The sequence below is a fragment of the Balaenoptera borealis genome (assembly GCF_965194805.1).
Source record: "Balaenoptera borealis genome assembly, chromosome: 12".
Lineage (NCBI taxonomy): Eukaryota > Metazoa > Chordata > Mammalia > Artiodactyla > Balaenopteridae > Balaenoptera > Balaenoptera borealis.
The window spans coordinates 11,992,984-12,018,038 of NC_138869.1; the positions used below are offsets into that span (position 1 = coordinate 11,992,984).

At 39.7% G+C, this 25,055-nt stretch overlaps 1 protein-coding gene across 7 annotated transcripts in view; it reads left to right on the forward strand.

Moving 5' to 3' along the window:
* Nucleotides 1-681: 681 nt before the first annotated feature.
* RAD18 (RAD18 E3 ubiquitin protein ligase) overlaps nucleotides 682-25,055 on the forward strand; it is a 99,389-nt gene continuing 75,015 nt past the window's right edge. The window contains exons 1-6 of one of the 7 annotated variants that reach the window (XM_082344404.1): nucleotides 714-855; nucleotides 1,825-2,075; nucleotides 3,961-4,185; nucleotides 4,648-4,729; nucleotides 23,105-23,166; nucleotides 24,357-24,427. In XM_082344404.1, the coding sequence (XP_082200530.1) occupies nucleotides 4,141-4,185; nucleotides 4,648-4,729; nucleotides 23,105-23,166; nucleotides 24,357-24,427 (260 nt within the window). In that variant the 5' untranslated portion in view covers nucleotides 714-855; nucleotides 1,825-2,075; nucleotides 3,961-4,140. Of the gene's footprint in view, nucleotides 856-1,824; nucleotides 2,076-3,960; nucleotides 4,186-4,567; nucleotides 4,730-14,923; nucleotides 14,967-23,104; nucleotides 23,167-24,356; nucleotides 24,428-25,055 lie in introns of those variants that run through there. The other 6 variants (XM_082344406.1, XM_082344403.1, XM_082344405.1 and 3 more) reach the window with 6 other exon arrangements.

The following is a 25,055-nucleotide window of genomic DNA, read 5'->3' on the forward strand; positions in this document are numbered from 1 at the left end:
TAGCTATTAAAAGGAACGAAGTAAATCTATATGTATTAACATGGAGAGGTCTCAGGATGTATGTAAGTAAACCAACAGAAAACCTCAAGTTGACAGGTATGCATTTAGTATATCAACATTTGTGGGCAAAAAAAACTGTATCTATGTATCTGCACAGGAAATATCTGGAAGGCTACACGCCAAAATTAAGATGATTAAATTAAATTAACCATCCTATTTGATAAAAGAGCTCCTATTTTAAGGCCAGAGGCCCTATCTGTAGTCTGGTCAAAGACATTGCGTGACTCAGAGAAACCTATTCACTTTTTTGAGCCGAAGCTTTCTCTTGTGTAAACCAATAATGATATTTACCTCTCAGTATTGTGATGGAGTGAGATGAAATAATGGTTATGAAAACCCCGGCTCTGAGCAGAGACAGCACATTATAGCAATCATGGAGGGCGACCGGAAGGAAGAGGCAGGAGCCCAGACCTTGAAAGGTTTGGCAAGGCCTGGATTTGGTTTGATTTTAGGCTGTCTCTTCCTAACATTCAACAGGCATTCACTTATTACGGGTGCAGTACAAAACCCGCAAGTGGGTTTTTTAACCACACATCTGCGCACGGAGGCATAGTGGAAGCCAGGCGCGTGCGCAAAGAGAGCATCTTCGGTTGCGCTTCGGCCACGTCCTACAACTCCCAGCATGCTCCGCACACGCGTCGGGCGCGTCGTCGACTGCTGACGTAGCTCTGTAGCGCGGGGAATTTCGAGTGGCAGTGGAGCGTGGGAGATCAGTCGGACCCTCCACCCTCTTTAGGGGAGGCCATGGACTCCCTAGTCGAGCCCCGGTGGCCTCCGGGCCTGGCAGTCATGAAGGTGAGTGCTTCGGGGAGGTCGGGGGCGTACGGCGTCCGCGGGAGGCGAGCCCCGCCTTGAGGAGGAGAAAGGACTAGGCGCCGGCGCCGAGCTGGGCCAGGATACCCGGCTCTGCTCTGCCACTTGCCACCGCGTAGATCTGGGCCTCAGTTTCTTCCTCTCCTGGGAATTACCGAGGACAGGCCTCGGCCCCTTATGGTGAGCCTAGGTTGGCTGTCGTATGGGACGGGGTATTCTGCCGTTCAGTCACAACAACCACAATGATATGGAGAGAAACACTCTAAACGGTGGAAACGACAGCGACACCTAATCCTTTCTTAGAGCTTACTGCCTGCCAAGCATTATGTAAACTCTCCCAGTACTTTAGTGAATAATCTCCCACAGTGACACCGGACACGGTTTGGAGTGGACCTTGCATCAGAAAACATTTATTTAATCACCTAGCAAAGCGGGCAGTCTCCTTTACATTCTCATTCATTTCTTCTAATTACCCTCAAGAAACCTAGTGCTACTTTGCCCTAATTCCTCCCTAACGTGTCCTAACTCTTGATAGTTGTGCATCCTCTCTTTTAAACAAAGAAATCAGGACTCACGTTTAGCACTAGCCTTTCATTTTATTGAAGTCTTTCACTCAAATAACATTGATTTCTGTGGCTACTTTGTTTTTGACAATGCATTCCTGTTTCCATGGGCGGTAGTGGTGAGTCCTGGATTCCTACTGTGTTTGGTCAAGAGCAAATACACCGTTCTGTACTAGCTAAGAACTAGCTATGTGATTATGTGATTATTTCCGTTTGTGACTGAGCAAAATCACGTTCTCCTTCTGTTGCTCAGTTTTGTAAACTAGGGATTATGGTATCTGCCCCACTGACTCCGAAGGTGACTTTGAGGATTAAGTGAAGGGACTTGGGGGAGGTTAAAGTAAGTATAAGGCCTTGTTCTACTTGCCATCATCAGTGTCATCTACAGGACTTGGTGACTGAAGATCTCCCCATGGAAGAGCTGACATTGTGGAAGGATCTGGGAAAGCCGTGGTTTTGCAGTTGTGCTGGCTTTGGCTCCAGTGTGCAATGGAGAAGAGCATCGATTTGAGTTCCAATGGTTCTGGGTTAAATTTAGTCTCTGCCTTCTATTTAACTGTGTGACCTTGATTCAGTTACTTAACCTCTCTGAGCCTGAGTTGCCTCAACTATAAACTGGAGACAGAAATAGTTTATAAGGTTGGTTAAATGAGTTGATGTGTGTGGATAGGGATCCTGTCTGGCTTATTCACTGTACCTAACACAATGCCTGGCACATAGTGGGTGCTCAAAAATTATTTGCTAATTGATTGAAGGTATCTAGAAAGTAGTAAGCATTAAATTAATATATCTTTATTATTATTATTAATGCTTAACATGTGTTAAGTATTTCTCCCCCTGCTTTTTATGTGTTGTCATGAAGATTATGAATTGGATAAGGGAAGTGAAAGCTTCCCCCTTCCACTTTCTCTAAGTTGAGGAAATCCTAGGGCATCCAGTGGACTGAAAATCTGTGCAAGAATGTTATAGCTCATCGGATGCGGTATCACTTCCACAGATCTTGCTCAGCACATCTGTCAGAACCACTCCTCCTCCAGGAGAGGATGGTGATAGAGAAGAAAGCAAATAGACCAGGTGCCAGGGCTTTGGCTTCTGGTCCTGCCTCTGCTTTTGATTGATTTTCAACACAGTCCTCTAGCTTTCTGTGTCAGTGGTAGCCTACCATCCAAAGTAATGGAAGATTTCGGCATTTGAATGTTTATTTCCCTGGTTCTACTGTAACAAAAATTTGTTTCTGACAGATTATATATGTAGAATGTGTATATAGTAGAAAAAAATTAAAATTTACAGTAAGATAAAGGAGGAAATGAAAGTTACCTAGCATCCTACCATCTAGAGAGACCCACTGTTTAACATTTTCTCTTATTGTTCTTCAGTTTTTCTCATGTGGGATCATGCACACACATACCCACAATGTGTATATGCATTTAAAATTTGGGATCACCTTGGAGTCAACCTCTCAGATTTGATACAACCCCTTATAAGCTCTATAGGCTTCATCTAAAAAATTGGCATATAGATGCTATAGACCTCCTAAGATTGTTAAGGAGATTAAACTACATAGTTCTGTTATTATGTATTATTGTTGTAGGTTTGTTCTCTGATTTTTTTTTGTTTGCATTAAAACATGAACATTTTTCCATACATTAATTATTCTTTGAAAGCATGTTTTCTTTAATGGCAACAGTATTTCATATGTGAACTATTAGAGACATTAGTCTTTTTGTTTGTTTGCATTTTTAAAAATTAGGTCATATACTCATATGGTTCAAAAAGTACGTGAAATAAAAAGTAAAAGTCTTCCTCCAAACTTGTCCCTCATCTGTCCAGTTTCCTGACCCCTTTGACCATTATTTGTTACATTCTTGTGTTCAGATTTGCATTCAGATTTATATTCTTATTCCCTCCTCCCTTTTTAACAAAAGGTCACAGACTGTGTGTACTGCCTGTACCTTACTTCCTTTTTTCACTTTTCTTGGCAGTCTTTCCGTATCAGTACATAAGAGAGCACGCTCTCACTCTCTCTCTCTCTCTCTCTTTTTTTCCTCTTAAATATCTGCTCAGTATTCTTTTGAATGAAATAACATTTTAGGGCTTCCCTGGTGGCGCAGTGGTTAAGAGTCCGCCTGCCAATGCAGGGGACACGGGTTCGAACCCTGGTCGGGGAAGATCCCACATGCCGCGGAGCAACTAGGCCCGTGTGCCACAACTACTGAGCTTGCGCTCTAGAGCCCGCATGCCACAACTACTGAAGACCACGTGCCACAACTACTGAAGCCTGCTTGCCTAGAGCCTGTGCTCCGCAACGAGAGGCCACCACAATGAGAAGCCCGCGCACCACAACAAAGAGTAGCCCCCACTCGCCGCAACTAGAGAAAGCCTGCATGCAGCAACGGAGACCCAATGCAGCCAAAAATAATAAATAAATAAAATAAATGAATTTATAAAAAGAAATAACATTTTAAATGATTTAGAAGATTTTAGGTTGCGAGAGAGATGCTTTCCTGTTTGGGTTTCATTCCAGATGGATGCACACCTATCTGACTTTGCAGATTGCCTGCCTCTTCCCCTCCTTCTGCTGTCACTGGCGCCAGCTCTTTCCAGGGCTTCCTCATCTGGCTCCACCGTGTAGTACCGTACAGTACTGAGCAGAAAGCACTGGACTGACGGCCAGTAGACCGGAAGTTTTGTCCTGGCTTGACTCATGTGCTGTGAGCCTGCTCTGGATACAAGTTTACTCATTTGTGAAGTAAGGGTTTTAACTAGATAATTTCTAGTGTTTCTCTTTAATATCCTCTGATCTGGTTCTTACCCTGTGTGGTGAATGGCTGCCGGTACCTTTCACCCAGCAGTGACAGTGGACCAGGGAATGGGGTCTGAAGAGGAGGAGGCTTGGAGGAGGAACTGGAAATACATGGCAAGTAGAAGAGAAATAGAGTAGCCCTTTTGTGAAGGGCTGGCAACATGGAGTGGGAATCTGTAGCGTCAGCTTCATCTTTCTGAAGTGTTCTCCGTAACCTAAGATTTGAATAAGTCATATGGGGGAGGTTTTCTCTCCCCTGCAGTTTATGTGGACTTAGCTTTTGAGTTTGAATATTTGACAAAGAAGTATTATTAAATTATTTTTTTAGGGGATGGAGAAGGAGTTCTGTGGCAGATGTTCCAGTCTTGGTGGCTTTCTGATAGGTGTGTATGTATTTGTGCATTTCAGACAATAGATGATTTGCTGCGCTGTGGAATTTGCTTTGAATATTTCAACATTGCAATGATGATTCCTCAGTGTTCACATAACTGTAAGTATGTATTGTTTCTCTGAGTTACAAAAATGTGGTTTTTTTATATAATGTATTATTTTAACACCAAAGGTAAGTACACATATATTATTTATTTCTCACCTTTAGCTCCTCTATCTTGAAGTTTTAGCAAGGTCTTTTCCATGACCTTCCTCTTAAATATTGAATATTTTTTACAAGGCTCCTATGTTTTCTACCACCTCCCTCTTGGATACTTTTATGCCTTTTGTAACGTTTACAGGAATAAAGATTTTGATCACTATATATTGTTATTTGCCCGGCACTTTTGGATGTTAAATTTCAGATTTTTCATTTTTAGCAGTATAAGAGATAGGTGGTTCAACTAAGTAGTCCTTGGCATAGAGTTTTAAAGTTTAAAAATTCCACTGGGAGAGTTCTACAACTGAAGAGCATTACAGACAGTTTTATCACTTGCTGTGTGATGGTGGGAAGACTCATATATTGAAATGTGCTTGTACTTCTCTTCATGAGTCTAGTATGTACATATTTTTTATACTGTAGTTTGACGTATTTAGTGCATGGGGTGCACTTGTCATTGTTCTGGATCTAGCCATCAGTTTATGGGTTATCTAGGCTTATGATCGTTCTTATTCTCTATTTTCGAGTTGATTTGCCTTGGAAAGTTAAAAAATAAGTTAGGCTTAAAAAATGGTGTTAGTGGATAGTAGTAGCTTTGGTGAAAAAGTTTCCATTGGGAAGACATAATAAGCGGATGGTGGTGGTAGCAACATGGGCATTAGAGATAAACTTGGGCTTGACTCTTAGCTCCCCACTTATTAGGTGGGTGAGATTGCAAATGCTCAACATTTCTTCAGATGTGAAACCCTGGTGAGTAGTTTCTGCCTTAGGAGATGGTTGTGAGAATTAAATGTACAGAGTCCAGTGTCTGGCACGTTATAGGACCTTAATAAATCTTAGTTTCCTTCTAGGCTAGATTCATATTAGGAACCAAGATAAGTTTTGGGGATTGTTTCTAAATATGTGTTAAAATCACCTTTATTTAGGTATGATTTATATGTAGTAAAAGGCATCCATTTTAAGCGCGCAGTAAAATGTACAAGTGTCAACGAGTTTCAACAAATGTTTATACCATGTAATGACTACAATTAAGATATTAAACATTTCTATCACTTGATAGAGTTCTCCCCATTATCAGTCAGTGTGGCCCCAGGGAATTATATGTGGGTCTGTTTCTGGATTCTCTTCTATTTCATTGATTTTTATGCCTATCCTTGTGCCAGTACTACACTGTCTTAATTACTGTAGCCTTCTAGTAAGTCTTCAAGTCAAGTATTGTAACTACTCCAACGTTGTTTTTCTTTATCAAGATTGTTTTGGTTCTTTTAGGATCTTTGCATTTTATATGCATTTCAATATAAATTTTAGAATCAGGTTGTCAATTTCTACCAAAAAAAGCCTGCTGGGATGTTCCTTGGGACTGCACTAAATCTAGAGATCCAGCTGAGGATATATGACTTCTTTTTTTTTTTGAGATTTATTTATTATTTATTTATTTTTGGCTGCATCGGGTTTTAGTTGCAGCACGCGGGATCTTTGTTGAGGCACGCGGGATCTTTCGTTGCGGCATGCGGGCTTCTCTCTAGTTGTGGTGTGCAGGTTTTCTCTCTCTAGTTGTGGAGCACAGGCTTCAGGGCACATGGGCTATGTAGTTGTGGGGTGCAGGTCCAGGACGCGTGGGCTCTGTAGTGTGTGGCACTCAGGCTCTAGTTGAGGCACGTGAGCTCAGTAGTTGTGGCACGCGGGCTTAGTTACCCTGCGGCATGTGGGATCTTAGTTCCCTGACCAGGGATCGAACCTGCGTCCCCTGCATTGTAAGGCGGATTCTTTACCACTGTACCACCAGGGAAGTCCCTATGACATCTTAACAGTGTTGTCTTCAATGTAAGAATGTTGTCCTAAATTAGAAGTAAATCCCAGAAAATAGTCAGTATTATCTTAAAGCAAAAGGACAGCTTTATTGTTTGCAAGGTTTGCAGACGGGATATGCAGCCTTTGGCTGTAACCTAAAGTACCTTTGGGCGTAGGGGGTAAAGAGAGTGAGGGATTTTTAAAAACAAAAACTGTAGAAGTCACTTTTGGGAGACTTGCAAAGAGGATTGGCTGACCCCTGCAGCCTGACCACAAGTCCTTGAAGCTTGACTATAGTTTGTTTTTTTTTTAAAATAAACGTATTTATTTATTTATTTATTTATTTATTTATTTTTGGCCGTGTTTGGGTCTTCGTTTCTGTGCGAGGGCTTTCTCCAGTTGCAGTGAGCGGGGGCCACTTTTCATCGCGGTGCGCGGGCCTCTCACTGTCGTGGCCTCTCCCGTTGCGGAGCACAGGCTCCAGACGCGCAGGCTCAGTAGTTGTGGCTCACGGGCCCAGTTGCTCCGCGGCATGTGGGATCTTCCCAGACCAGGGCTCGAACCCGTGTCCCCTGCGTTGGCAGGCAGATTCTCAACCACTGCGCCACCAGGGAAGCCCCCCTGTGCTGCTTTTAATATTTTTTTCTTTGAATTTAATTTTTGTTAGTTTGATTAATATTTGTCTTGGTGTGTTTTTCCTAGGTTTATCCTGTATGGGACTCTCTATGCTTCTGGGACTTTCCCATGTTAGGGAAGTTTTCAACTATAATCTTTTCAGATATTTTCTCAGACCCTTTCTTTTTCTCTTCTTCTGGGATCCCTATAATTCGAATGTTGGTGTGTTTAGTGTTGTCCCATAGGTCTCTGAGATTGTCTTCAGTTCTTTTCATTCTTTTTTTCTTTTTTCTGCTTCTCGGCAGCTATTTCCACCATTTTGTCTTCTGGCTCACTTATTTGTTCTTCTGCCTCGGTTATTCTGTTATTGATTCCTTCTAGTGTATGTTTCATTTCAGTTATTGTGTTGTTCATCTCTGTTTGTTCTTTAGTTCTTCTAGATCTTTCTTAAACATTTCTTGTATTTTCTCGATCCGTGCCTCCATTCTATTTCCGAGATTCTGGATCATCCTTACTATCATTACTCTGAATTCTTTTTCAGGCACATTGCCTGTTTCCTCTTCATTTATTTGGTCTTGTAGATTTTTACCTTGCTCCTTCATCTGTGACATATTTTTTTTGCCATCTCATTTGTTTTTTTTTTTAATGAGTGGGATTGTGTTCCTGTTTTACTGGTTGTTTGGCCTGAGGCTTCTAACACTGGGGTTTGTAGGCTATTGGGTAGAGCTGGGTCTTGGTGCTGAGAGGAGGAACTCTGTGAGACCTCACTCCGATGAATATTCCCTCGGTCTGAGGTTCTCTGTTAGTCCAGTGGTTCGGACTCGGAGCTCCCACTGCAGGAGCTTCGGCCCAACCCCAGACTTGTGAACCAAGATCCTGCAGGCTGCCTGGGTGCAAAACAAACAAACAAACAAAAACAACGATAACAAAGTAAAAAATAAAATTAGACTAGGAAACTAACAGATCTGTTAGGAAGAATATAAAAATAAAAATTTAGATGAATCAACAACCAGAATGCACAGTAGTACCATGACAGTAAAAAAGAGGAGGAGGGGGAAAAAAGAGTGCGGGGGAGGCCTTGGCTGTGGAGGGTGGGGTCTAAGCAAGGGTGAGCTTTGGGTGGTGGATGGGGCCAATGCTCAGGACCCACAGGGCTGGAAAAGGCCCTGGGGGCCTTGGGGGGTGGGGCTTAGGCTCAAGGAATAGAAGGGGCCCAGTGTGCCCCCCACCGCTGGTTTCAGAGGGCAGGGGACCTCACCTGGGAGCCTGGCAGGCTTCCTGGGCTCGAGTGGGCAGGACAAATGCCCTCCTCTCCTTTCCTCTCCTGCTCCTCTGGTCTGCGAGGGCCCCTCCCACCTGCCTCTCCTGATCTCCCTGGTCTCCCTCCTATGCCCCCAAGGACCCACGTGGCCTGGAGGAGGGTTTGGAGGGCAGGGGATCGGCCTGGGAGCTCAACAGGCTCCCCGGGCCTGAGTGGGTGGGGCAGTCGCCCTCTGCTCCTCTCCCGCTCCTCCCGGAGGGCCCCTCCCGCCTGCCTCTCCTGATCTTCCTTGCCTCAGGGGTGCTGATCCTGTCTGGCCTCCACTTCTCCTCCTCCCTCAGTCCCCCTGTGTCCTACCGGTTCACTTTGGGGTTCCTCCCATCTCCTTGGGCGTCAGAGTCCCCCACTAGCGGCTGGCGGGTGCCCTAGTTGTGGGGAGATGCTAACTCTGTGTCTTCCCACACCACCATCTTGACTCTGCCCTCTAATTTCATTCTTTTACATGTAACTATCCAGTTTTTCCAGCACCACTTTTTTTGAAGATAATGTCTTTTCCCCATTATATATTTTTGCCTTCTTTATCATAGATTAATTGATGATAAGTGCATGGGTTTATTTCTGGTCTCTCTTTTCTGTTCCACTGATCTATGTGTCTGTTTTTGTGCCAGTACCATGCTGTTTTGATTACTGTAGCATTGTAGTATACTCTGAGGTCAGGGAGCGTGATACAACCAGCTTTGGTCTTTTTTCTTAAGACTGCTTCGGCTACTTGGGGTCTTTATGATTCCATATAAATTTTAGGATTGTTTGTTCTATTTCTGTGAAAATGCCATGGGTATACAACTGTGTACTTCTGTTCCCCCCCTTCTGTCATCCTGTTGTTGTCTTTCCTTTTATGATGTGCACATATACCACAGACAATACATTGTTATTATGTTTGCTTTATTTATTTACTTTCTGTAAATTTACTTATTTATTTATTTACTTTTGGCTGCGTTGGATCTTCGTTGCTGAGCGCGGGCTTTCTCTAGTTGCAGCGAGTAGGGGCTACTCTTTGTTACGGTGTGTGGGCTTCTCATTGCAGTGGCTTCTCTTTGTTGCAGAGCACAGGCTCTAGGTGCGCAGCCTTCAGTAGTTGTCGCACACGGGCCCAATAGTTCTGGCTTGCGGGCTGTAGAGCTCAGGCTCAGTAGTTGTGGCGCATGGGCTTAGTTGCTCCGCGGCATGTGGAATCTTCCCGGATCAGGGCTCAAACCTATGTCCCCTGCATTGGCAGGTGGATTCTTAACCACTGCACCACCAAGGAAGTCCCTGTATTTGCCTTAGACAGCTCATTATCTTTTAAAACAAATTTAAAAATGACAGAGTTAAAAAAAAAAAAATGACAAAGTAGTCTTTTATATTTAGACACATTTATCATTTCTTATACTCTCCTTTGTATACATCAACGTTTTCTTCTTATGTCATTTATATTTTCTCTGTTGCATTTCTTGTAGCACCAGTATGCTGCTAAAGAATTCTCTCAGCTTTTGTTTCCCTGAAAAAATTTCATTGCTTTTTGAAAGGTGTTTTCAGTGGGCATACAGTTCAAATTAAAATTTTTCTCCTTTCTGAATGTCAATTCTACAATTCAAAAATTCTACAATTTTCTGACTTGACTAGTTTCAGATGAAACCAGGTGTGTTAGGTTTTTTTTGTTACAGCTTTCTGTATATAATGTGCCTTTTTTCTTCTGACTGCTTTTCAGATTTTCTCTTTATTACCAGATTTTAGAAATTTGTAATGTGCTTTAGTGTGACTTACTTTATGTTTGTACTGCTTGTGGTTCATTGAACTGCTTCAGTTTATGGGTTTATATTTGGAAAAAATTTAACACTTTTTCTTTGAGTATTTTTCTGTTTACACACCCACCTCCACACCCGAGCTCCAATTCAGATTACACTTTTTTAGACCTTTATTAACTTTATTCCACTGCTTTATGTTAATCTACAGACATTGAGGCTCTGTTTTTTTTTTTCTTTTCCTTTTTGGTAATCTCCCCACCCCCATCCTTTTTGTGCTTAATTTTGGATAATTTATATTGTTATGATTTCAAGTTTATTGATCTTTTATTCTGCACTATCTCATCAACTGTTAGTCTCATCCAGTGAAATTTTCATTTTAGATATTGTATTGTTCCTCTCTAGAAATTTTACTTTTTTAGTATCTTCCATTTCTTTCCTCATTAGGTTCGTGTGTGTGTCTGTTTTAATCCTTGAATATATTGAACATATTCTAATAGCTAGTTTAACCTCACTGTCTGCTAATCCGTTATCTCTGTTGTTTCTAAAACTATCTATTGATTGATTCCATCCCCCCACACACACACACACTTCTGGTTATAGAGCACATTTTTTTTTGCTTCTTTGCATTTCTGGTAATTTTTGATTGGATGCTTTCCATTGTAGTTTTCACATTTTTGAGTGTTTAGATTTTGTTTTATACTTTATTGGAGTGTTGGGTTTTGTTGTGGAAGGCAGTTAAGTTACTTGTGGATCAGATTGGTTCTGTCAAGTTTTGTTTCTAAGCCTTGTCATGATGAATCTAGAGTAACCTTTTTTATAGGACTATAGTGGGGGGAGGGTGAGAAACACATAACATAAAACCTTCTCCATTAACAAGTTGGTAAATGTATAGTATAGTATTGTTAACTACATGTGCATTGTTGTACAGCATGTCTTTAGAACTTTTTCATCTTGCATGACTAAAATTCTATACCCATTGCACAGCATTTACCCTTTTCTCCCTCCCCCTGGCCCTGGCAACAACCATTCTGTTTTCTGCTTTTATGAGTTCATTTAGATACCGCATATAAATATAATCATGCAGTATTTGTCGTTCTGTGATTGGCTTATTTCACCTAGCTTAATATCCTCGAGGTTCATCCATGTTGTGGCATATGACAGAATTTCCTTCTTTTTTAAGGCTGAATAATATTCCATTTTATGTCTAGAGCACATTTTTTCTTAATCTGTTCATCCACTGGTGGACACTTGGGTTGCTCCCTCCTTTTGGCTCTTGTGAATAATGCTGCTGTGAACACAGGAGTGCAAATATCTCTTTGAAATTCTGTTTTCAGTTCTTTTTGATAAATACCCAGAAGTGGGTTGTTGGATCATATGGTAACTGTATTTTTAATTTTTTGAAATGCCTCCATACTTTTTTCCATAGTGACTGCACCATTTTACATTCCCATCAACAGTGCACAAAGGTTCTAATTTCTCCACGCCATCACCAACGCTTGTTATTTTCTTTTCTTCTTTTTCTTTTTTTTGATAGTGGCTGTCCTAACAGATGATGTCATTATGGTTTTGATGTGCATTTCCTGGATGATTAGTGATGGCGACGATCTTTTCATATACCTGTTTGCCATTTGTCTTTGGCAAATGTCTTTGGAGAAATGCCTTTTCAAGTTCTTTGACCAGTTTTAATCAGGTTACATGTTTTTTTGTTATTGAGTTACAGGCGTTTGTTGTATGTTTTGATATTTTTGGATATTAACTCATCAGGTATATGGTTAGCAAATATTTTCTTATGTTTCATAAGTTGTCCTTTTATTCTATTGATTGCAGAAGCTTTTTAGTTAGATGAAGTCCCACTTGTCTGTTTTTGCTTTTATTGACTGTGCTTTTGGTATCATATCCAGGAAATCATTCCTAAGACTAATGTTATGAGGCTTTTTCCCTTTATTTTCTCCAGGCAGCTTTATAGTTTCAAGTCTGTATTCTTTTGCAGTGGAAATCCAGTTTTCCCAACACCATTTGTTGAAGAGACTGTCCTTTCCCCATTGTGTACTCCTGGCACCCTTTTCAAGGACCATTTGACTGCCTATGTGTGGGTTTATTTCTGGGTTCTCTATTCTATTCCATTGGTGTACATTCCTGTCTTTATGCTAATACCATATTATTTTGATTACTGTAGATTTGTAATATGTTTTGAAGTCTGGAAATGTGAGACCTCTAGCTTTGCCTTTCACATTATTTTGGCTATTCAAGGTCCTTTGTGGTTCCATATGAATTTTAGAATTGACTTACCTGTTTCTGCAAAAAATACCATTGGTATTTTGATAAGGATTGCATTGAATCTATGGATTACTTTTGTTAGTATGAGCATTTTAACAATGTTAAGTTATCCAGTCAATGAACATGGAAGTGTCTTCTGCAGTTTCCTTCAGCAGTGTTTTATAGTTTTCAGTGTACTTGTCTTTTGCCGCCTTGGTTAAGTTTATTCCTAATTATGTTATTCTTTGTGATGCTATTGTAAATGCGATTGTTTTCTTAATACCTTTTCTGGATTGCTAGTTTTAGAAGTGAAACTGAATTGTGCATTTTGATTTCGTATCCATCAACTTTGCTGAATTCATTTATTAGTTCTAACAATTTTTCTTGTGGTATCTTTAGAATTTTCTACATATAAGATTATGTCATCTGTGAACTGAGATAATTTTACTTCTTCCTTTCTGATTTGGATGTTCTTTATTTCTTTTTAACGTTTAATTGCTCTAGGTAGGACTTCAAATACTGTGTTGAATAGAAGTGGCAAGAGTGGGCATTGTTGCCATGCTTCTGATCTTAATGGAAATCATTGGGTATGATATTAGCTGTGTGCTTTTCATAATGGCTTTTATTATGTTGAGGTAATTTCCTTCTAATTTTGTTGAGTTTTTTTTTTTATCATGTAAGGGGTTGAATTTTGTCACATCCTTTTTCGGCATCTATTGTGAGATGATCATATGATTTTTATCCTTGTTCTGTTAGTGGTGTAGCACATTGATTTTTGTATGTCAGCCTATCCTTGCATCCCAGGAATGAATCCCACTGGGTCATGGTGATGATGCTTTTAATGTGTGGTTGAATTCAGTTTGCTAATATTTGTTGATGATTTTTCATCAGGGATATTGGTCTGTAGTTTTCTTGTAATGTCTTTGGTATCAGAATAATGCTTGCCTCATAAAATAAGTTTGGAAGTGTTTCCTTCTCAATTTTTATGAAATGTTTGAGAAAGATTGGTGTTAATTCTTTTAATGTTTGGTAGAATTCTGCGGTGAAGCCATCTGGTTGTGGGCTTTTCTTTGTTGGGAGATTTTTGATTACTGGTTCAGTCTATGCACTAGTTTGAAGTCAGTTCGTATTTTCTATTTCTTCATGAATCAGTCTTGGTACGTTCAACTTGTTGGTATATATTGTTCACACTAGTCTCTTTTAACTCTTTTCATTTCTGTGGCATCAGTTTTAATGTCTCCTCTTTCATTTCTGATTTTATTTACTTGAGTCTTCTCTCTTTTTTTCTTAGTCTGGTTAAGGGTTTGTCAGTTTTGTCAGTCTTTTCAGGAACCAACTCTTAATTCCATTGATTTTTTTTTTTTTCCTATTCTCTTTTGTTTATTTCTACTCTAATCTTTACTATTTCCTTTCTTTCAGTAACTTTGGGCTTAGTTTGTTCTTTTTCTAGTTCCTTGATATATAAAGTTAGGTTTTTATTTGAGATTTTTTTTCTTGTTCTTAGTGTAGTCATTTACTTCTATAAACCTCCCTCTTAGTGGTGCTTTTGCTGCATCCCTTAAGTTTTGGTGTGTTGTGTTTTCATTTTTTTAAACATTTTCTGATTTCCCTTTTCATTTCTTTTTTGACCCATTGCCTGTTCAGGAGTGTGTTAATTTCCACATGTTTGTGAATTTTCCTTTTTTTTTCTTCTGCTATTGATTTCTGGTTTCATTCTGTTATGGTCAGAAAAGATACTTGATGTGATTATTTTGTGACTCAACATGTAATCTCTCCTGGACAATGGTCTGTGTGCACTTGAAAAGAATGTGTGCTCTGCTGATGTTCTGTATATGTCTATTAGATGCCTTGGGTTTATAGTATTGTTTAAATCCTCTGTTTCCTTATTGATCTTCTGTCCTATCCATCATTGAAAGCTGAGACATTGAAACCTTCTACTATTATTGTTTTGCTCTCTGTTTCTCTAGTTCTGTTGGTGTTTGCTTTGTGTGTTTGGGTGCTTTTTTATGGTGTCCTATAAGTCCCTTAGGCTTCTTCTTTCTTTTTCCTTTTTGTGCCTATGAATGAATAATTTCAGATGACTTGTCTTTAAGTGCATTGATTCTGTCTTCTGCTTGATCAAGTCCACTGCTGAGCTCTTCTGGTAAATTTTTCATTTCAGTTACAAGTATCCCCTGCTTTTCAAAAGTTTGCTTTATAACACTTCCCTTTTATGAAAGACCTACATTAGGACCAATTTCCACTAACCAAAAGAAATCTGAAGAGGATTTTCACTTTTACAAAAGAAAGGCAGAAGGTGAAAATAGCCTTCAGTATTTTTGTTGAAGTGACTGTAATAGAAGCGGTGTGCACCCTGAACAGCGAGAGTGGCATCCCTGGCGACTACACTCAGCATCGCAGCATCAAGCCACCATAGCTTGGAACTGTGTCTGTGAGTATCTGTGTTTCATCTCGCTTTATTTTGTGCATCTTCACTTTTTCACTTTATGCCATTTCGGCTTACCAAAGTTTTCACAGGAACAGTCAACTTTCAGATGGTGGGGGAAACCTGTATTATATTCTTCATCTCCAGAATTTCTGTTTGGTTCTCTTTTGTATTTTGTGTCTGCGTTGATACTTTCGTTTTGTTCATGCATCATTTTCCTTAGTTCATTGAGCATCTTTATGATGGTTATTTAAAATTTTTTGTCAGGTAATTCATACACATCTGTTTTTTTAGGATTAGTTTCTGGAAATTGGCCATATTTTCCTGTTTCTTTGTATGCCTTGTTGCTCTGTTGGGATCCATGCATTTGAAAAAACAGTCACCTTGCACAGGATTTACAGACAAGCTTCATATAGGGAAAGCCAGATGTTCCTGCACTAACTCACCAGCCAGCCCAGCTAGAGATTCTGGGGATCCCTTAAACCTTTTCTGTGGTTGGATCTTCTCTAGACTTATGAGTATAATTAGAGATGTTTTGCTGGTTTCTTTTTTCATTACTGTGTAATCTTTTGCTGCTTCTTGTATCTGTGGTACTGCAGAGCCTCTGGAATTGCAGCAAACTGCCCAGCTCTTTTTTGTTCCTAGTGGCCCCCGGGCACTAGAGTATGCCAGGTCCCATCAGAACTCCGAGCCAGGCAAGGTAGAAGCAGTCCCTTGGGCAGCCCCTTGGAAAGCTGAAATACTGGTTGCATCCTTCTCTCTTCTCTTTCTCTCCAAATGAGAAGCCACTGAGTTATATTGGCCTCCATCTGTACCGTGGGTCCTCTGGAGCAGTGTCGCAGCTCTTTTTTGTTCTCGTTAGCCTCCAGGCATCTAGAGTATGACAAGTCTCTTCAGTACTGTGAGTTGGGTGAGATAGACACAAGTCCCTTGGGCAGCCCCCTGAAAAGCTGGAACGTTGGATGCACGTTCTTCCCCAAGAGAAGCTGAGAGGTGGGAATTTCTCCTGCTCACTCCCAGGGGAGGGGTAGTGGTGAATGAGTGACTGCTCGTGCAAACCGTCACCTTTGTCCTCAGCGACTCCAACCTGGTCCCCTTTCTTGTCAGTGATTAGATTCAGGCAAGATGGAAACCAGTCCCTGGGGCAGCCACGTGAAAAGTCTGAACATTTCATATGTGTTTCAGTCTTCTCTTGCTCCCTCCCCCGGAGTTGGGAGTGTCTTTCTGATTATGTGGTGCTGAGCCAGGGGTAGGAACTCTGGCAAGTGAGGGCCGCAAATTTTCTACTGGCTTTGATGTGGCTGGTTTTGTGCTTGCCTTGGGGTATAGGAGCATCTTAACTAGTATCTGGATTTCTCACAAAGGGAATTGGTTTATGTATTGTTGTTGATTTGTGTTTCCATGGGAAAAGCAGGGTCTGGCTTCCTGTTCTGCCATCTTGCTGACATCACCCACTCTCTATGGCTAATTTATTCATATACTAAGGTATGACGTTCTGGGGTTTCTACTCAATGCCCATGCGTTTAGTGAGGTTCCTCCAAACTGCCTGCTAGAAATTTCATGAACCCTTGGTGCTTTGTTACCTCTCCAGTTATTGTTGTTTCCCTGGAAGTTGATCTTTATTTGGCCTTATGGATTTTCACGCCCGTGTATGTGCAGATTTGCATTCAGTCATAGAATCGAATGGATTTGTATTCATATTTCTGGAGGTCTTTCTGTATGTAGCATCTTTCTTTCTGGTACTCTGCCCTAGAAATTCTAGCTACCTGGATTGCCCTGAACTCTGATCTTTGTTTCTTCAGCTAGCAAGACTGATGGGCTTTTGGCTTTCCTCCCTGCACAGTGGTCCAAAGTCTGAAAATAGAAAGAGTTGTTTTATATTTTCCCCTAGTATTTTAGTTGTTTACAGAAGGAGGGTAATTCTGGATATTGGTTACTTTCTCATGGACAGAGATGGAAGTCTACTCTATATATTTTAATTATGTCATTTTAGGGAAGAAAGACTTGACTTTTTATGAATTCAGTGAACTCAGCTGAAAAATTAACCTTTACTTCCATTCTTTTTTTTTTCATGTTTCTTTGTCACATACAGTTGTCACTGATGTCGTTCTTTATCTAAGAGGAATTCAGTGGAGAATACTTCCAATAATGATAATTTATTTTACGAGCACTTATTTTTCATACTCTACCTGTCATGATTCAATAGGCATTTTCTACTAATCATCAGTTGTCACAGGTTCCCTCAAGACTAAAAGTTGCTCTGGGTCTGTAATTGTTTTAATGACACAAAAGCCCCCAGAGCTTAGTAGAAGCCAGACTTAGCTATCATGTTCTGCTGTCATCCTGGATTGACTAGAATTGGTGACCCAGAATCCTAGCCACTTTGCTGTTCCTTTCCTTAAACATTTCAGGATTTGTCATTTTAAATTCCTTTATTTGGTTTTCCTATGTTAGCTTTTTGGGTGTAAGTAATGAATACTGCATTTGCATATCTCCTGCTATTAAGGTTTGAGTGGGGTGCAGTGGCAGAATGCAGAACAGTTAAATTGATCCAAATTCATGCTATTAAAGAGTACATTTTGGGGGAGAGGGCCTGGACTTACTCCAATCCATAAAACACCATTAAGTGAGAATGTTCTCACTAGTAGATTGATCTGCTTAAGTGCCAATTTACTTTGCACTTGCAGTTTTTCTGACTTGATAATGGAAGATGCTCAAAATATTTACTGCTAGGTGAAATCATTGGCTTTTAGGCACTGTTAAATTACCACTATTTTAAAGATGGACCAGCCGTCATTTTTCTTTTTCTTTTGTGGATTTTTGACTCACAAAATTAATTGAGGCTTGTGTTGTAATAAAAAGCAGTTTACGGCTTCCCTGGTAGCGCAGTGGTTAAGAATCCGCCTGCCAATGCAGGGGACATGGGTTCGAGCACTGGTCTGGGAAGATCCCACATGCTGTGGAGCAGCTAAGCCCGTGTGCCACAACTACTGAGCCTACACGCCTAGAGCCCGTGCTCCACAGCTAGAGAAGCCACTGCAATGAGAAGCCCGTGCACTGCAATGAAGAGTAGCCCCTGCTGCCTGCAACTAGAGAAAGCCCATGCACAGCAACAAAGACCCAACACAGCCAAAAGAAAAAAAAGCAATTTAATTTTACTAAAAAAAAAAAGTGAAATGTGAAATGTTCCATTTACTGACTTTTTCTAAATTAAGAGGCAATGTAAGATTCTTTTAGGCAAATAGTCAGTGTTATTCTTATCATTCTTATGAGGCAGCACTGTGAAGCAAGACGGGAGAAAAGAGATAGTTACACATACAGAAGGGGCATATAGTTATGCAGAACTGCCCTTATGGAGATGCCGGAGTGCTGGTTGTTAGTTGGAGGCATGTTATTCTCTTATCAGCTAACTGGTCACTTAACACTGGACTTGGAGGCAGAGGCTAGCTTTCTCAGCTTTGAAAGGATCCTTTGAAAGCATCTCCTATACCTTTCAAACTTGGAACTGGATTTTCTTTTTTTAATTGGACACTTTAGAATTATTTTTGAGATGGTTTGTTTTCTCATAATATACTTAAGATCACATGCAAAATGGATTGGCTTAAGTTTTAGAAACTTGATTTTTACAGTCAGGATGCTATGCTCTTCTGATATATGAAAGCCAGCGGATGGCTGCATCCTGTTTGAGATTAGAAATACCTCCTTCCCCAGGCTTGCTTGTTTCTTTGAAACTACCCTTTATTTCATTGTTTTATTCTTCCCTCCCCCACCCTATACACACGGCTCATAGTTGGGCTTTTGGGTGGAAAAAACAAACTTCACAGGTGATTTAAATAAAGCCAGCTAGGAATACACGGTTCAGAGTTCTTCAACTGCTCTACTTTGATTGAAATATCATGGTTGCTCACTAGAGAATAAATTATGCTGGTCTGCAGTTCACCAGTACATATTCGGTAGTAGACTGGTAGGTTGAAATTAAGCCAAGGGCTTGATCCACTTTGGACTAGTGTCTGGTTCTCCATGTGTAGAAGGAAAACGCGTATAAGATTATGCAGAAGAGAAAGCAGTAGCCTCATTTTACATACTCTGATACAAGTGATCCTGTTAATTAAGTACATATTGGTATTACATAGGTATATATAATAAGTGCATCTTATAAGCAAATTATAAATATTTTAAATAATTAGTTAGAAATATGTTAAAACTTGGGCTCTGGTACGTGCCTTTGCCACCTATTAATTCCATGATCTCGGGCAAGTTGGTTAAGCTGTATGCTGCATTTTCCTTCTTGTAAAATGGGACTAATAGTACCGACCTCAAGGTTGCTGTACGGATTGAAAGTGTTAATACAGCTAACATGCTTAAAACAGAGTGCACAGTAAGTACACAGTGTTATGTTAAATCGAATGAAATTGCCAATATTTGTCCTTTTTTGACTTACCAAAAGTTTCATATGGTTCAACCTAGTAAAAAAACATATTAATTAAAAAAAAATAATTGTTGTTCAATCAGAATCACATATTATGGATGTGATTTACTGATCAAAATCCATTGAATTGGTATGAACGGGGCTAGAGCCTGCCAACTAAACTAAAGCCAACAATAATCTCCCCAAGTGACTCAGATGAGCAGCCAGGTTTGGGAATTCTTGACTTACAGTATCACTCAGGAGACTTTATATACTGTGGAGAGAATAACATTGATAGTCAAGAGAATGAGTCTAGAGAGGAATTTTGCCTCAGGATGAATCAGGATGAATTTCAGGTCTCATCCGCATCTGATTTAGGTGATATTTAGATGAGAGTTTGGATTTCAGACTTCAGAGTTGATGTTGGGATGAATTACGACTTTTGGGATTGGTGGGATGGGGAGAATGTGTTTTGCATGTGAGAAGGACATGGATTTGGGGGGTAAGGGGTGAAATGCTATGGACTGAAGTGTCCCCCGCCCCCAGAATTCATAAGCCCTCAGCCCCAGTTTGATGGTATTTGGAGGTGGTGCCTTTGGGAGATGCCCCTGATAGTGGGATTAGTGCCCTCATAAGAAGAGATGTAGAAAAATAAAAAAAATAGAAGAGCTGTAGAAAGCTTGTTCTTTCTTCTCTGGCCATAACAGGACACAGTGAGTAGGCAGCTGTTTATGAGCCAGGAAGAGAGTCCTCACCACAAACCTATGATACTGGCACCTTGATCTTGAACTTCTAGCTTCCAGAACTGTGAGAAAAGAAGTTTCTGTTGTTTAAGCAAGCATTCTGTGGTATTTTTTATGGCAGGCAGAGCTAAGACACCTAATTCCTCCCTCCAGTCCTTTGTATCATTGCTATCATTCATTTTACTTACACATAAGCATATGTATATTTACATAAGCATAAATAATCTCATTTGCTGCTATTATTATTTTGAACAAACTATTATCTGTTATATCAATTAAGAATAAGAAAAAAAAGTTTTAATTTTACCGGTAATTATTCCTTCTGGAATTGCTCTTCTTTTCTGTATGTGGATCCAAGTGTCTGGCTTATATTATTTTTCTTTTCTCTGAAGAACTTCTTTTTTTAACATTTCTGGCAATGTCAGTCTAGTGGGAGCACATTTCCTTATTTATTGTTTGTCTGAGAAAGTCTTTATTTCTCTTTCACTTTTGAGGGATCATTTTGCAGAATATAAAATTCTAGGTTGATGGGTTTTTTCTCTCCTGCTTGCATGGTTTCTGAGAAATCAGATTTAATTCTTATCTTTGCTCATCTGTAAGTAAGGTGTTTTTTCCCCTCTGGCTTTTTCCAAGATTTTTTCTTTAGTTTTGATTTTCCACAGTTTGAATGTGATATACCAAGTTGTGGGTTTCTTGGCATTTTTTCTACTTGGTGTTCTTTTGGCTGCTTGGATCTGTGGTTTGGTGTCTGACAATCTGAGGGAAATTCTCAGTCATTAATGCTTCAAATATTTCTTGCTTTCTTTCTCTTTTTCTTCTCTTTCTGGTATTGTTATTACGTGTATGTTACACCTTTTATAGTTGTCCTGCTACAAAATGTTCTTGAATATTTTTCTGTGGGGTTTTTTTTTTCCAGTCTTTTTTCTTTTTGCTTTACCGTTTTGGAAGATTTTATTGCGATATCCTCAAGTGCAGTGATTTTTTTTCCCTCAGCTGTGTCCTGTCTACTAATGAGCACATGAAAGACATTCTTCTACAGTTTCTCATCTCTAGCATTTCTTTTTTTGATTCTTCCTTAGAATTTTCACCTCTTTTTATACATTACCCATTTCTTCTTGCATGTTGTCTGCTTTGTCCAGTAGAGCCCTTAGCATCTTAGTCATAGTTGTTTTAAGTTTCTGGTCTGATAATTCCAACATTCCTGCCATATCTAACTATGCTAATGATGCCTGCAGTTTCTTCAAACTGTGTTTTTTGCCTTTTAGTATGCCTTATAATTTTTTCCTAATAGTGGGACATGATGTACTGGGTAAAAGCAAGTGTAGTAAATAGGGCTGTAGTAATGTGTCATGAGATTGGGGGGTGCTGGGTAGCATTCTATATTCCTACAATTAGGTCTGTTTCTTAGTGAGCCTGTGCCCTGGACTGTGAACTTCACAAGTGGTTCTCAATTTTTTACCCCCTTAGGTGGGACAGGATGGCTAGAGGTAGCTGGAGTTGGTTATTTCCCATCCCCCAAGTTAGCTGGGCTCTGGTAATAGCCCAATAGAATAGGCTCCAGTAAAACTGTTTCTCTTGAGGTTAGGCCTTGTTAAGAAGAACACAGTGCTCTCATGTATTTCAAAATGATTTACTTTTCCTCCTCTCCCTGCGGAAGAACTAGGGAATTTTTTTCTGATAGTCACTTTGAGAACCTGGTAGAACCCTTGGAGCAAAAACTCACATAACTGTCAGGCCTCCCCTCCCCAATGTCTGGGTCCCCATTGAGTTTTTAACTCTCAGACTTGTCCACACTGAGCTTCCAGCAATTTGTGAATTACAGTTCAGATTTTCCTATGCCAACACTGGTTCCAGCAGAACCTCTTTCTCTGGTTCCCATGGAAGTTTCTGCTCTGGTAAGTTGTATTTCTTTGTATCCATCCTGTCTGTCTCTTCAGTTTTGGAGGCAGCAGTTTGCCTCATAAGGTCACTTCTCTGATGGATCTAAGAAGAATTATTGATTTTTTTAGTTTGTTCAGCTTTTTACGTGTCATTAGATGGAGTGATGACTTCCAAGCTCCTTACGTGCCAAACTGGAAGTCCTCGTTTATTTGTCTTTGCTTCCCCAAAGAACTTCACTCGTTGCCTGATTTTTCTTTTTCATAATGTGTTTCATTGTTCCTGGGTGCTCTTACTGAGGCCGGCGTGACTTGTTCACTTCCAGGATGTCTGTACCTGAAATCATACTGTCTCCTTCTCCTTAACTAGACTGAATCCTTTAATGAGGCCCCTTCACTAAGGTGAATTTGTGCCAATAGCAAATGGTACCAGTAAGGTACAATTGTATTAGTCACATTTTGGGAGATCATTTTATGCTGCCTTGGGTGTGAAGAATTAGTTCATGCCAATTCCCACTTAAATTGTTAAGACTTAATACATTGTCCTTAATACACTGAATTGTACTGTAATTGTCTCACGCTTTTTTAACTCCTTGAGGTCAAGAATCTTCCCTCTTTCTTTAGTGCCTGCCACAAAAGTATTTGTAAGTGTGGGATGAAGGATATCATTTACGAAGTTAAGATGTAGAAATCCCTAATTTGATAATCTGGGTATATATTGTTTCTTAACACATGTATAGATCTTATTTCAAAATTTATATTTTAGAATGTTAGGCAGTGGAGATATCTGACATGTTTATACAAATTCATCCTAGGTCTTACATGTATGTTTTCTTCATTTTACAGATGGAAGATACAGAGAGTGATACATGTTGCTTATAGAGTTGTGATATGCTAGGGACTCATAATTATTATTATTTGATATGTTTCCCTTCTCTAAAAATGCTATTTAATCGTGTTTGCAAATGTGTAGAGGTACTAGAATTTTGAGATTATAATGATATACCTTAGATGATGGAAATAGTCTAGGGTTTAAGTCAGGTTTTGTTAGAAGTCAGAATCCAATAGTCTTATACAGCTTAAGTAATTTATTATGTTGCATTTGTGTTTTTGCAGACTGTTCTCTTTGTATAAGAAAATTTCTGTCCTATAAAACACAGTGTCCAACTTGCTGTGTGGTGAGTTTTTCTTTTCTTTTTTTTCTTTAAACTAACTGATTGGTGCAGATATTTCTGCTTCATGTATACACAAAAGCCCATGGGAAGATGTATAATTATTGAATTAAGCTATATCAAAGACCGTTTCAGGAAGGACTTATAAAATACATATATGGACAACTGGGCTTTGTTCAACTTTTCATAAAGATTTCTGATAACCTAAATGTATTTTAGGAAGAAAAAAACTAATTTTAAGATCAGGATATAGCACACTTTAAATCTTATGAACTGTGTTTTTATGGCTCCTCACTTTTTATAATTTCTCAACTTGGGTAGAAAATCTGATGGTAGGATCATTTATTTGCAAAAGATTGATGTTTAAGTATTTGTGAAGAAGGCAGAGATTCAGCTTAACTGACCCCTTACCTCTTTCCCAAACCAGACCTTCAGGGAAAACACCAAGAAATTTGTTAAAGTTTATGAAGCATTTTATGTAGTGGAAATAGGTGAAAAGGTACGTAAAAAGGGAAGGTGAACATAAGTAGGAATAAAGAAAGAAGAAAAAGAGATAGTAAGGTCTGATAGAAAGGACACTGGGGCTAATTAAAGGGTTCGGGTTCTAGTTTGGTGCCTCTGGTAGGTACATGGTGTCAGGATGTCACTGAACTTGTTTGGCTCCCAAGTCTAAGCTCTTTCCAACTAGGGATGCTGCTGTCATCAAGATGGTATCATCACAGAGATAAAGTGTATGCCACGTACGCTAGATAGCTACTGGGTTTATCGTTTTCCTCTTGCGTTCTTGAACACCAATCTTGTTTTTAAAGTCTCTTTGAGCACCTAAGGCTCCCGTGTTTTTACTTTAAAAGAGCATCTCTGTTCTGCTTTTCAGGAGAAATTTTTGGGAAAGCTGAGTGCTGGCATTTTGAAGAAGGATTCTTGCTCATATTAGGTTTTATCTTAGTACAGAGTACATACGTTTTTACCAGATGCTTTGGAGACTTTTTAATCAGACTTCCAGTCAGCAGATAGTGATTCACTGTTTTAAAATTCCGTATTAGTATGAGATGAATGAACTTTATTTTGAGGTTTTCCTGGAAGACTTAGTGGGATGGGGAATCTCAGGAAGATGAGACACACGTTTTCAAAAACAAGATTATGACGAGTTAATTATTGTTTCTGACCTTTTTCTATCTGTTGTTTTTCTTTTCTAGACAGTCACAGAGCCGGACCTGAAAAATAACCGCGTATTAGATGAACTGGTAAAAAGCTTGAATTTTGCACGGTATGATTTACTTTTGTGACTAATCCCTAACTGCTTTTGCCTTTTATATGTGTCCGCCCCTTTACTCTGTGCACTTTTCGGGATTAGGGAATGCAGGGCTGCATATTTGGGGGTAAAAGAAGGGATGCAACAACAGTCATTAATCACATACGGACAATCTAATCATAATAGGATTTTCTTCCTTTACTTAACAGAAAGTCTCCTGTTATGAAAAACAAGAGTTAAAATGTAGATTTGGGCACTTACTTTCGAGTATTTCAGAAATACTTCAGCTTTATCTTTTATTTTCCCTGCCCCAGCATTAGAATCAACCATTTTCCCAAGGAGCCCTGGTTCCTTTTATTGGAGAATGGCATTTAGAAATCAGGATCTGGAGCTGGGTATGCTCATTGTTACTGGGGTGCCATTGCTTCTAAACCCTCTCAGTGGACAGAGCTGGGTAGCATATGCATGTGTATGTGTACACACATATATGTATAATGGTTTCTGTGTCATATATTAATCCATTAATTCTTAATCCGATTTGCTCAGCATGTATAAAATGATGTGTAACATGAAATGCGTAATTGCTGGTGCTTTATAAAGTGTAGCTTTACTTCTTAACTGTCAAATGTATGATGGTGGTAGT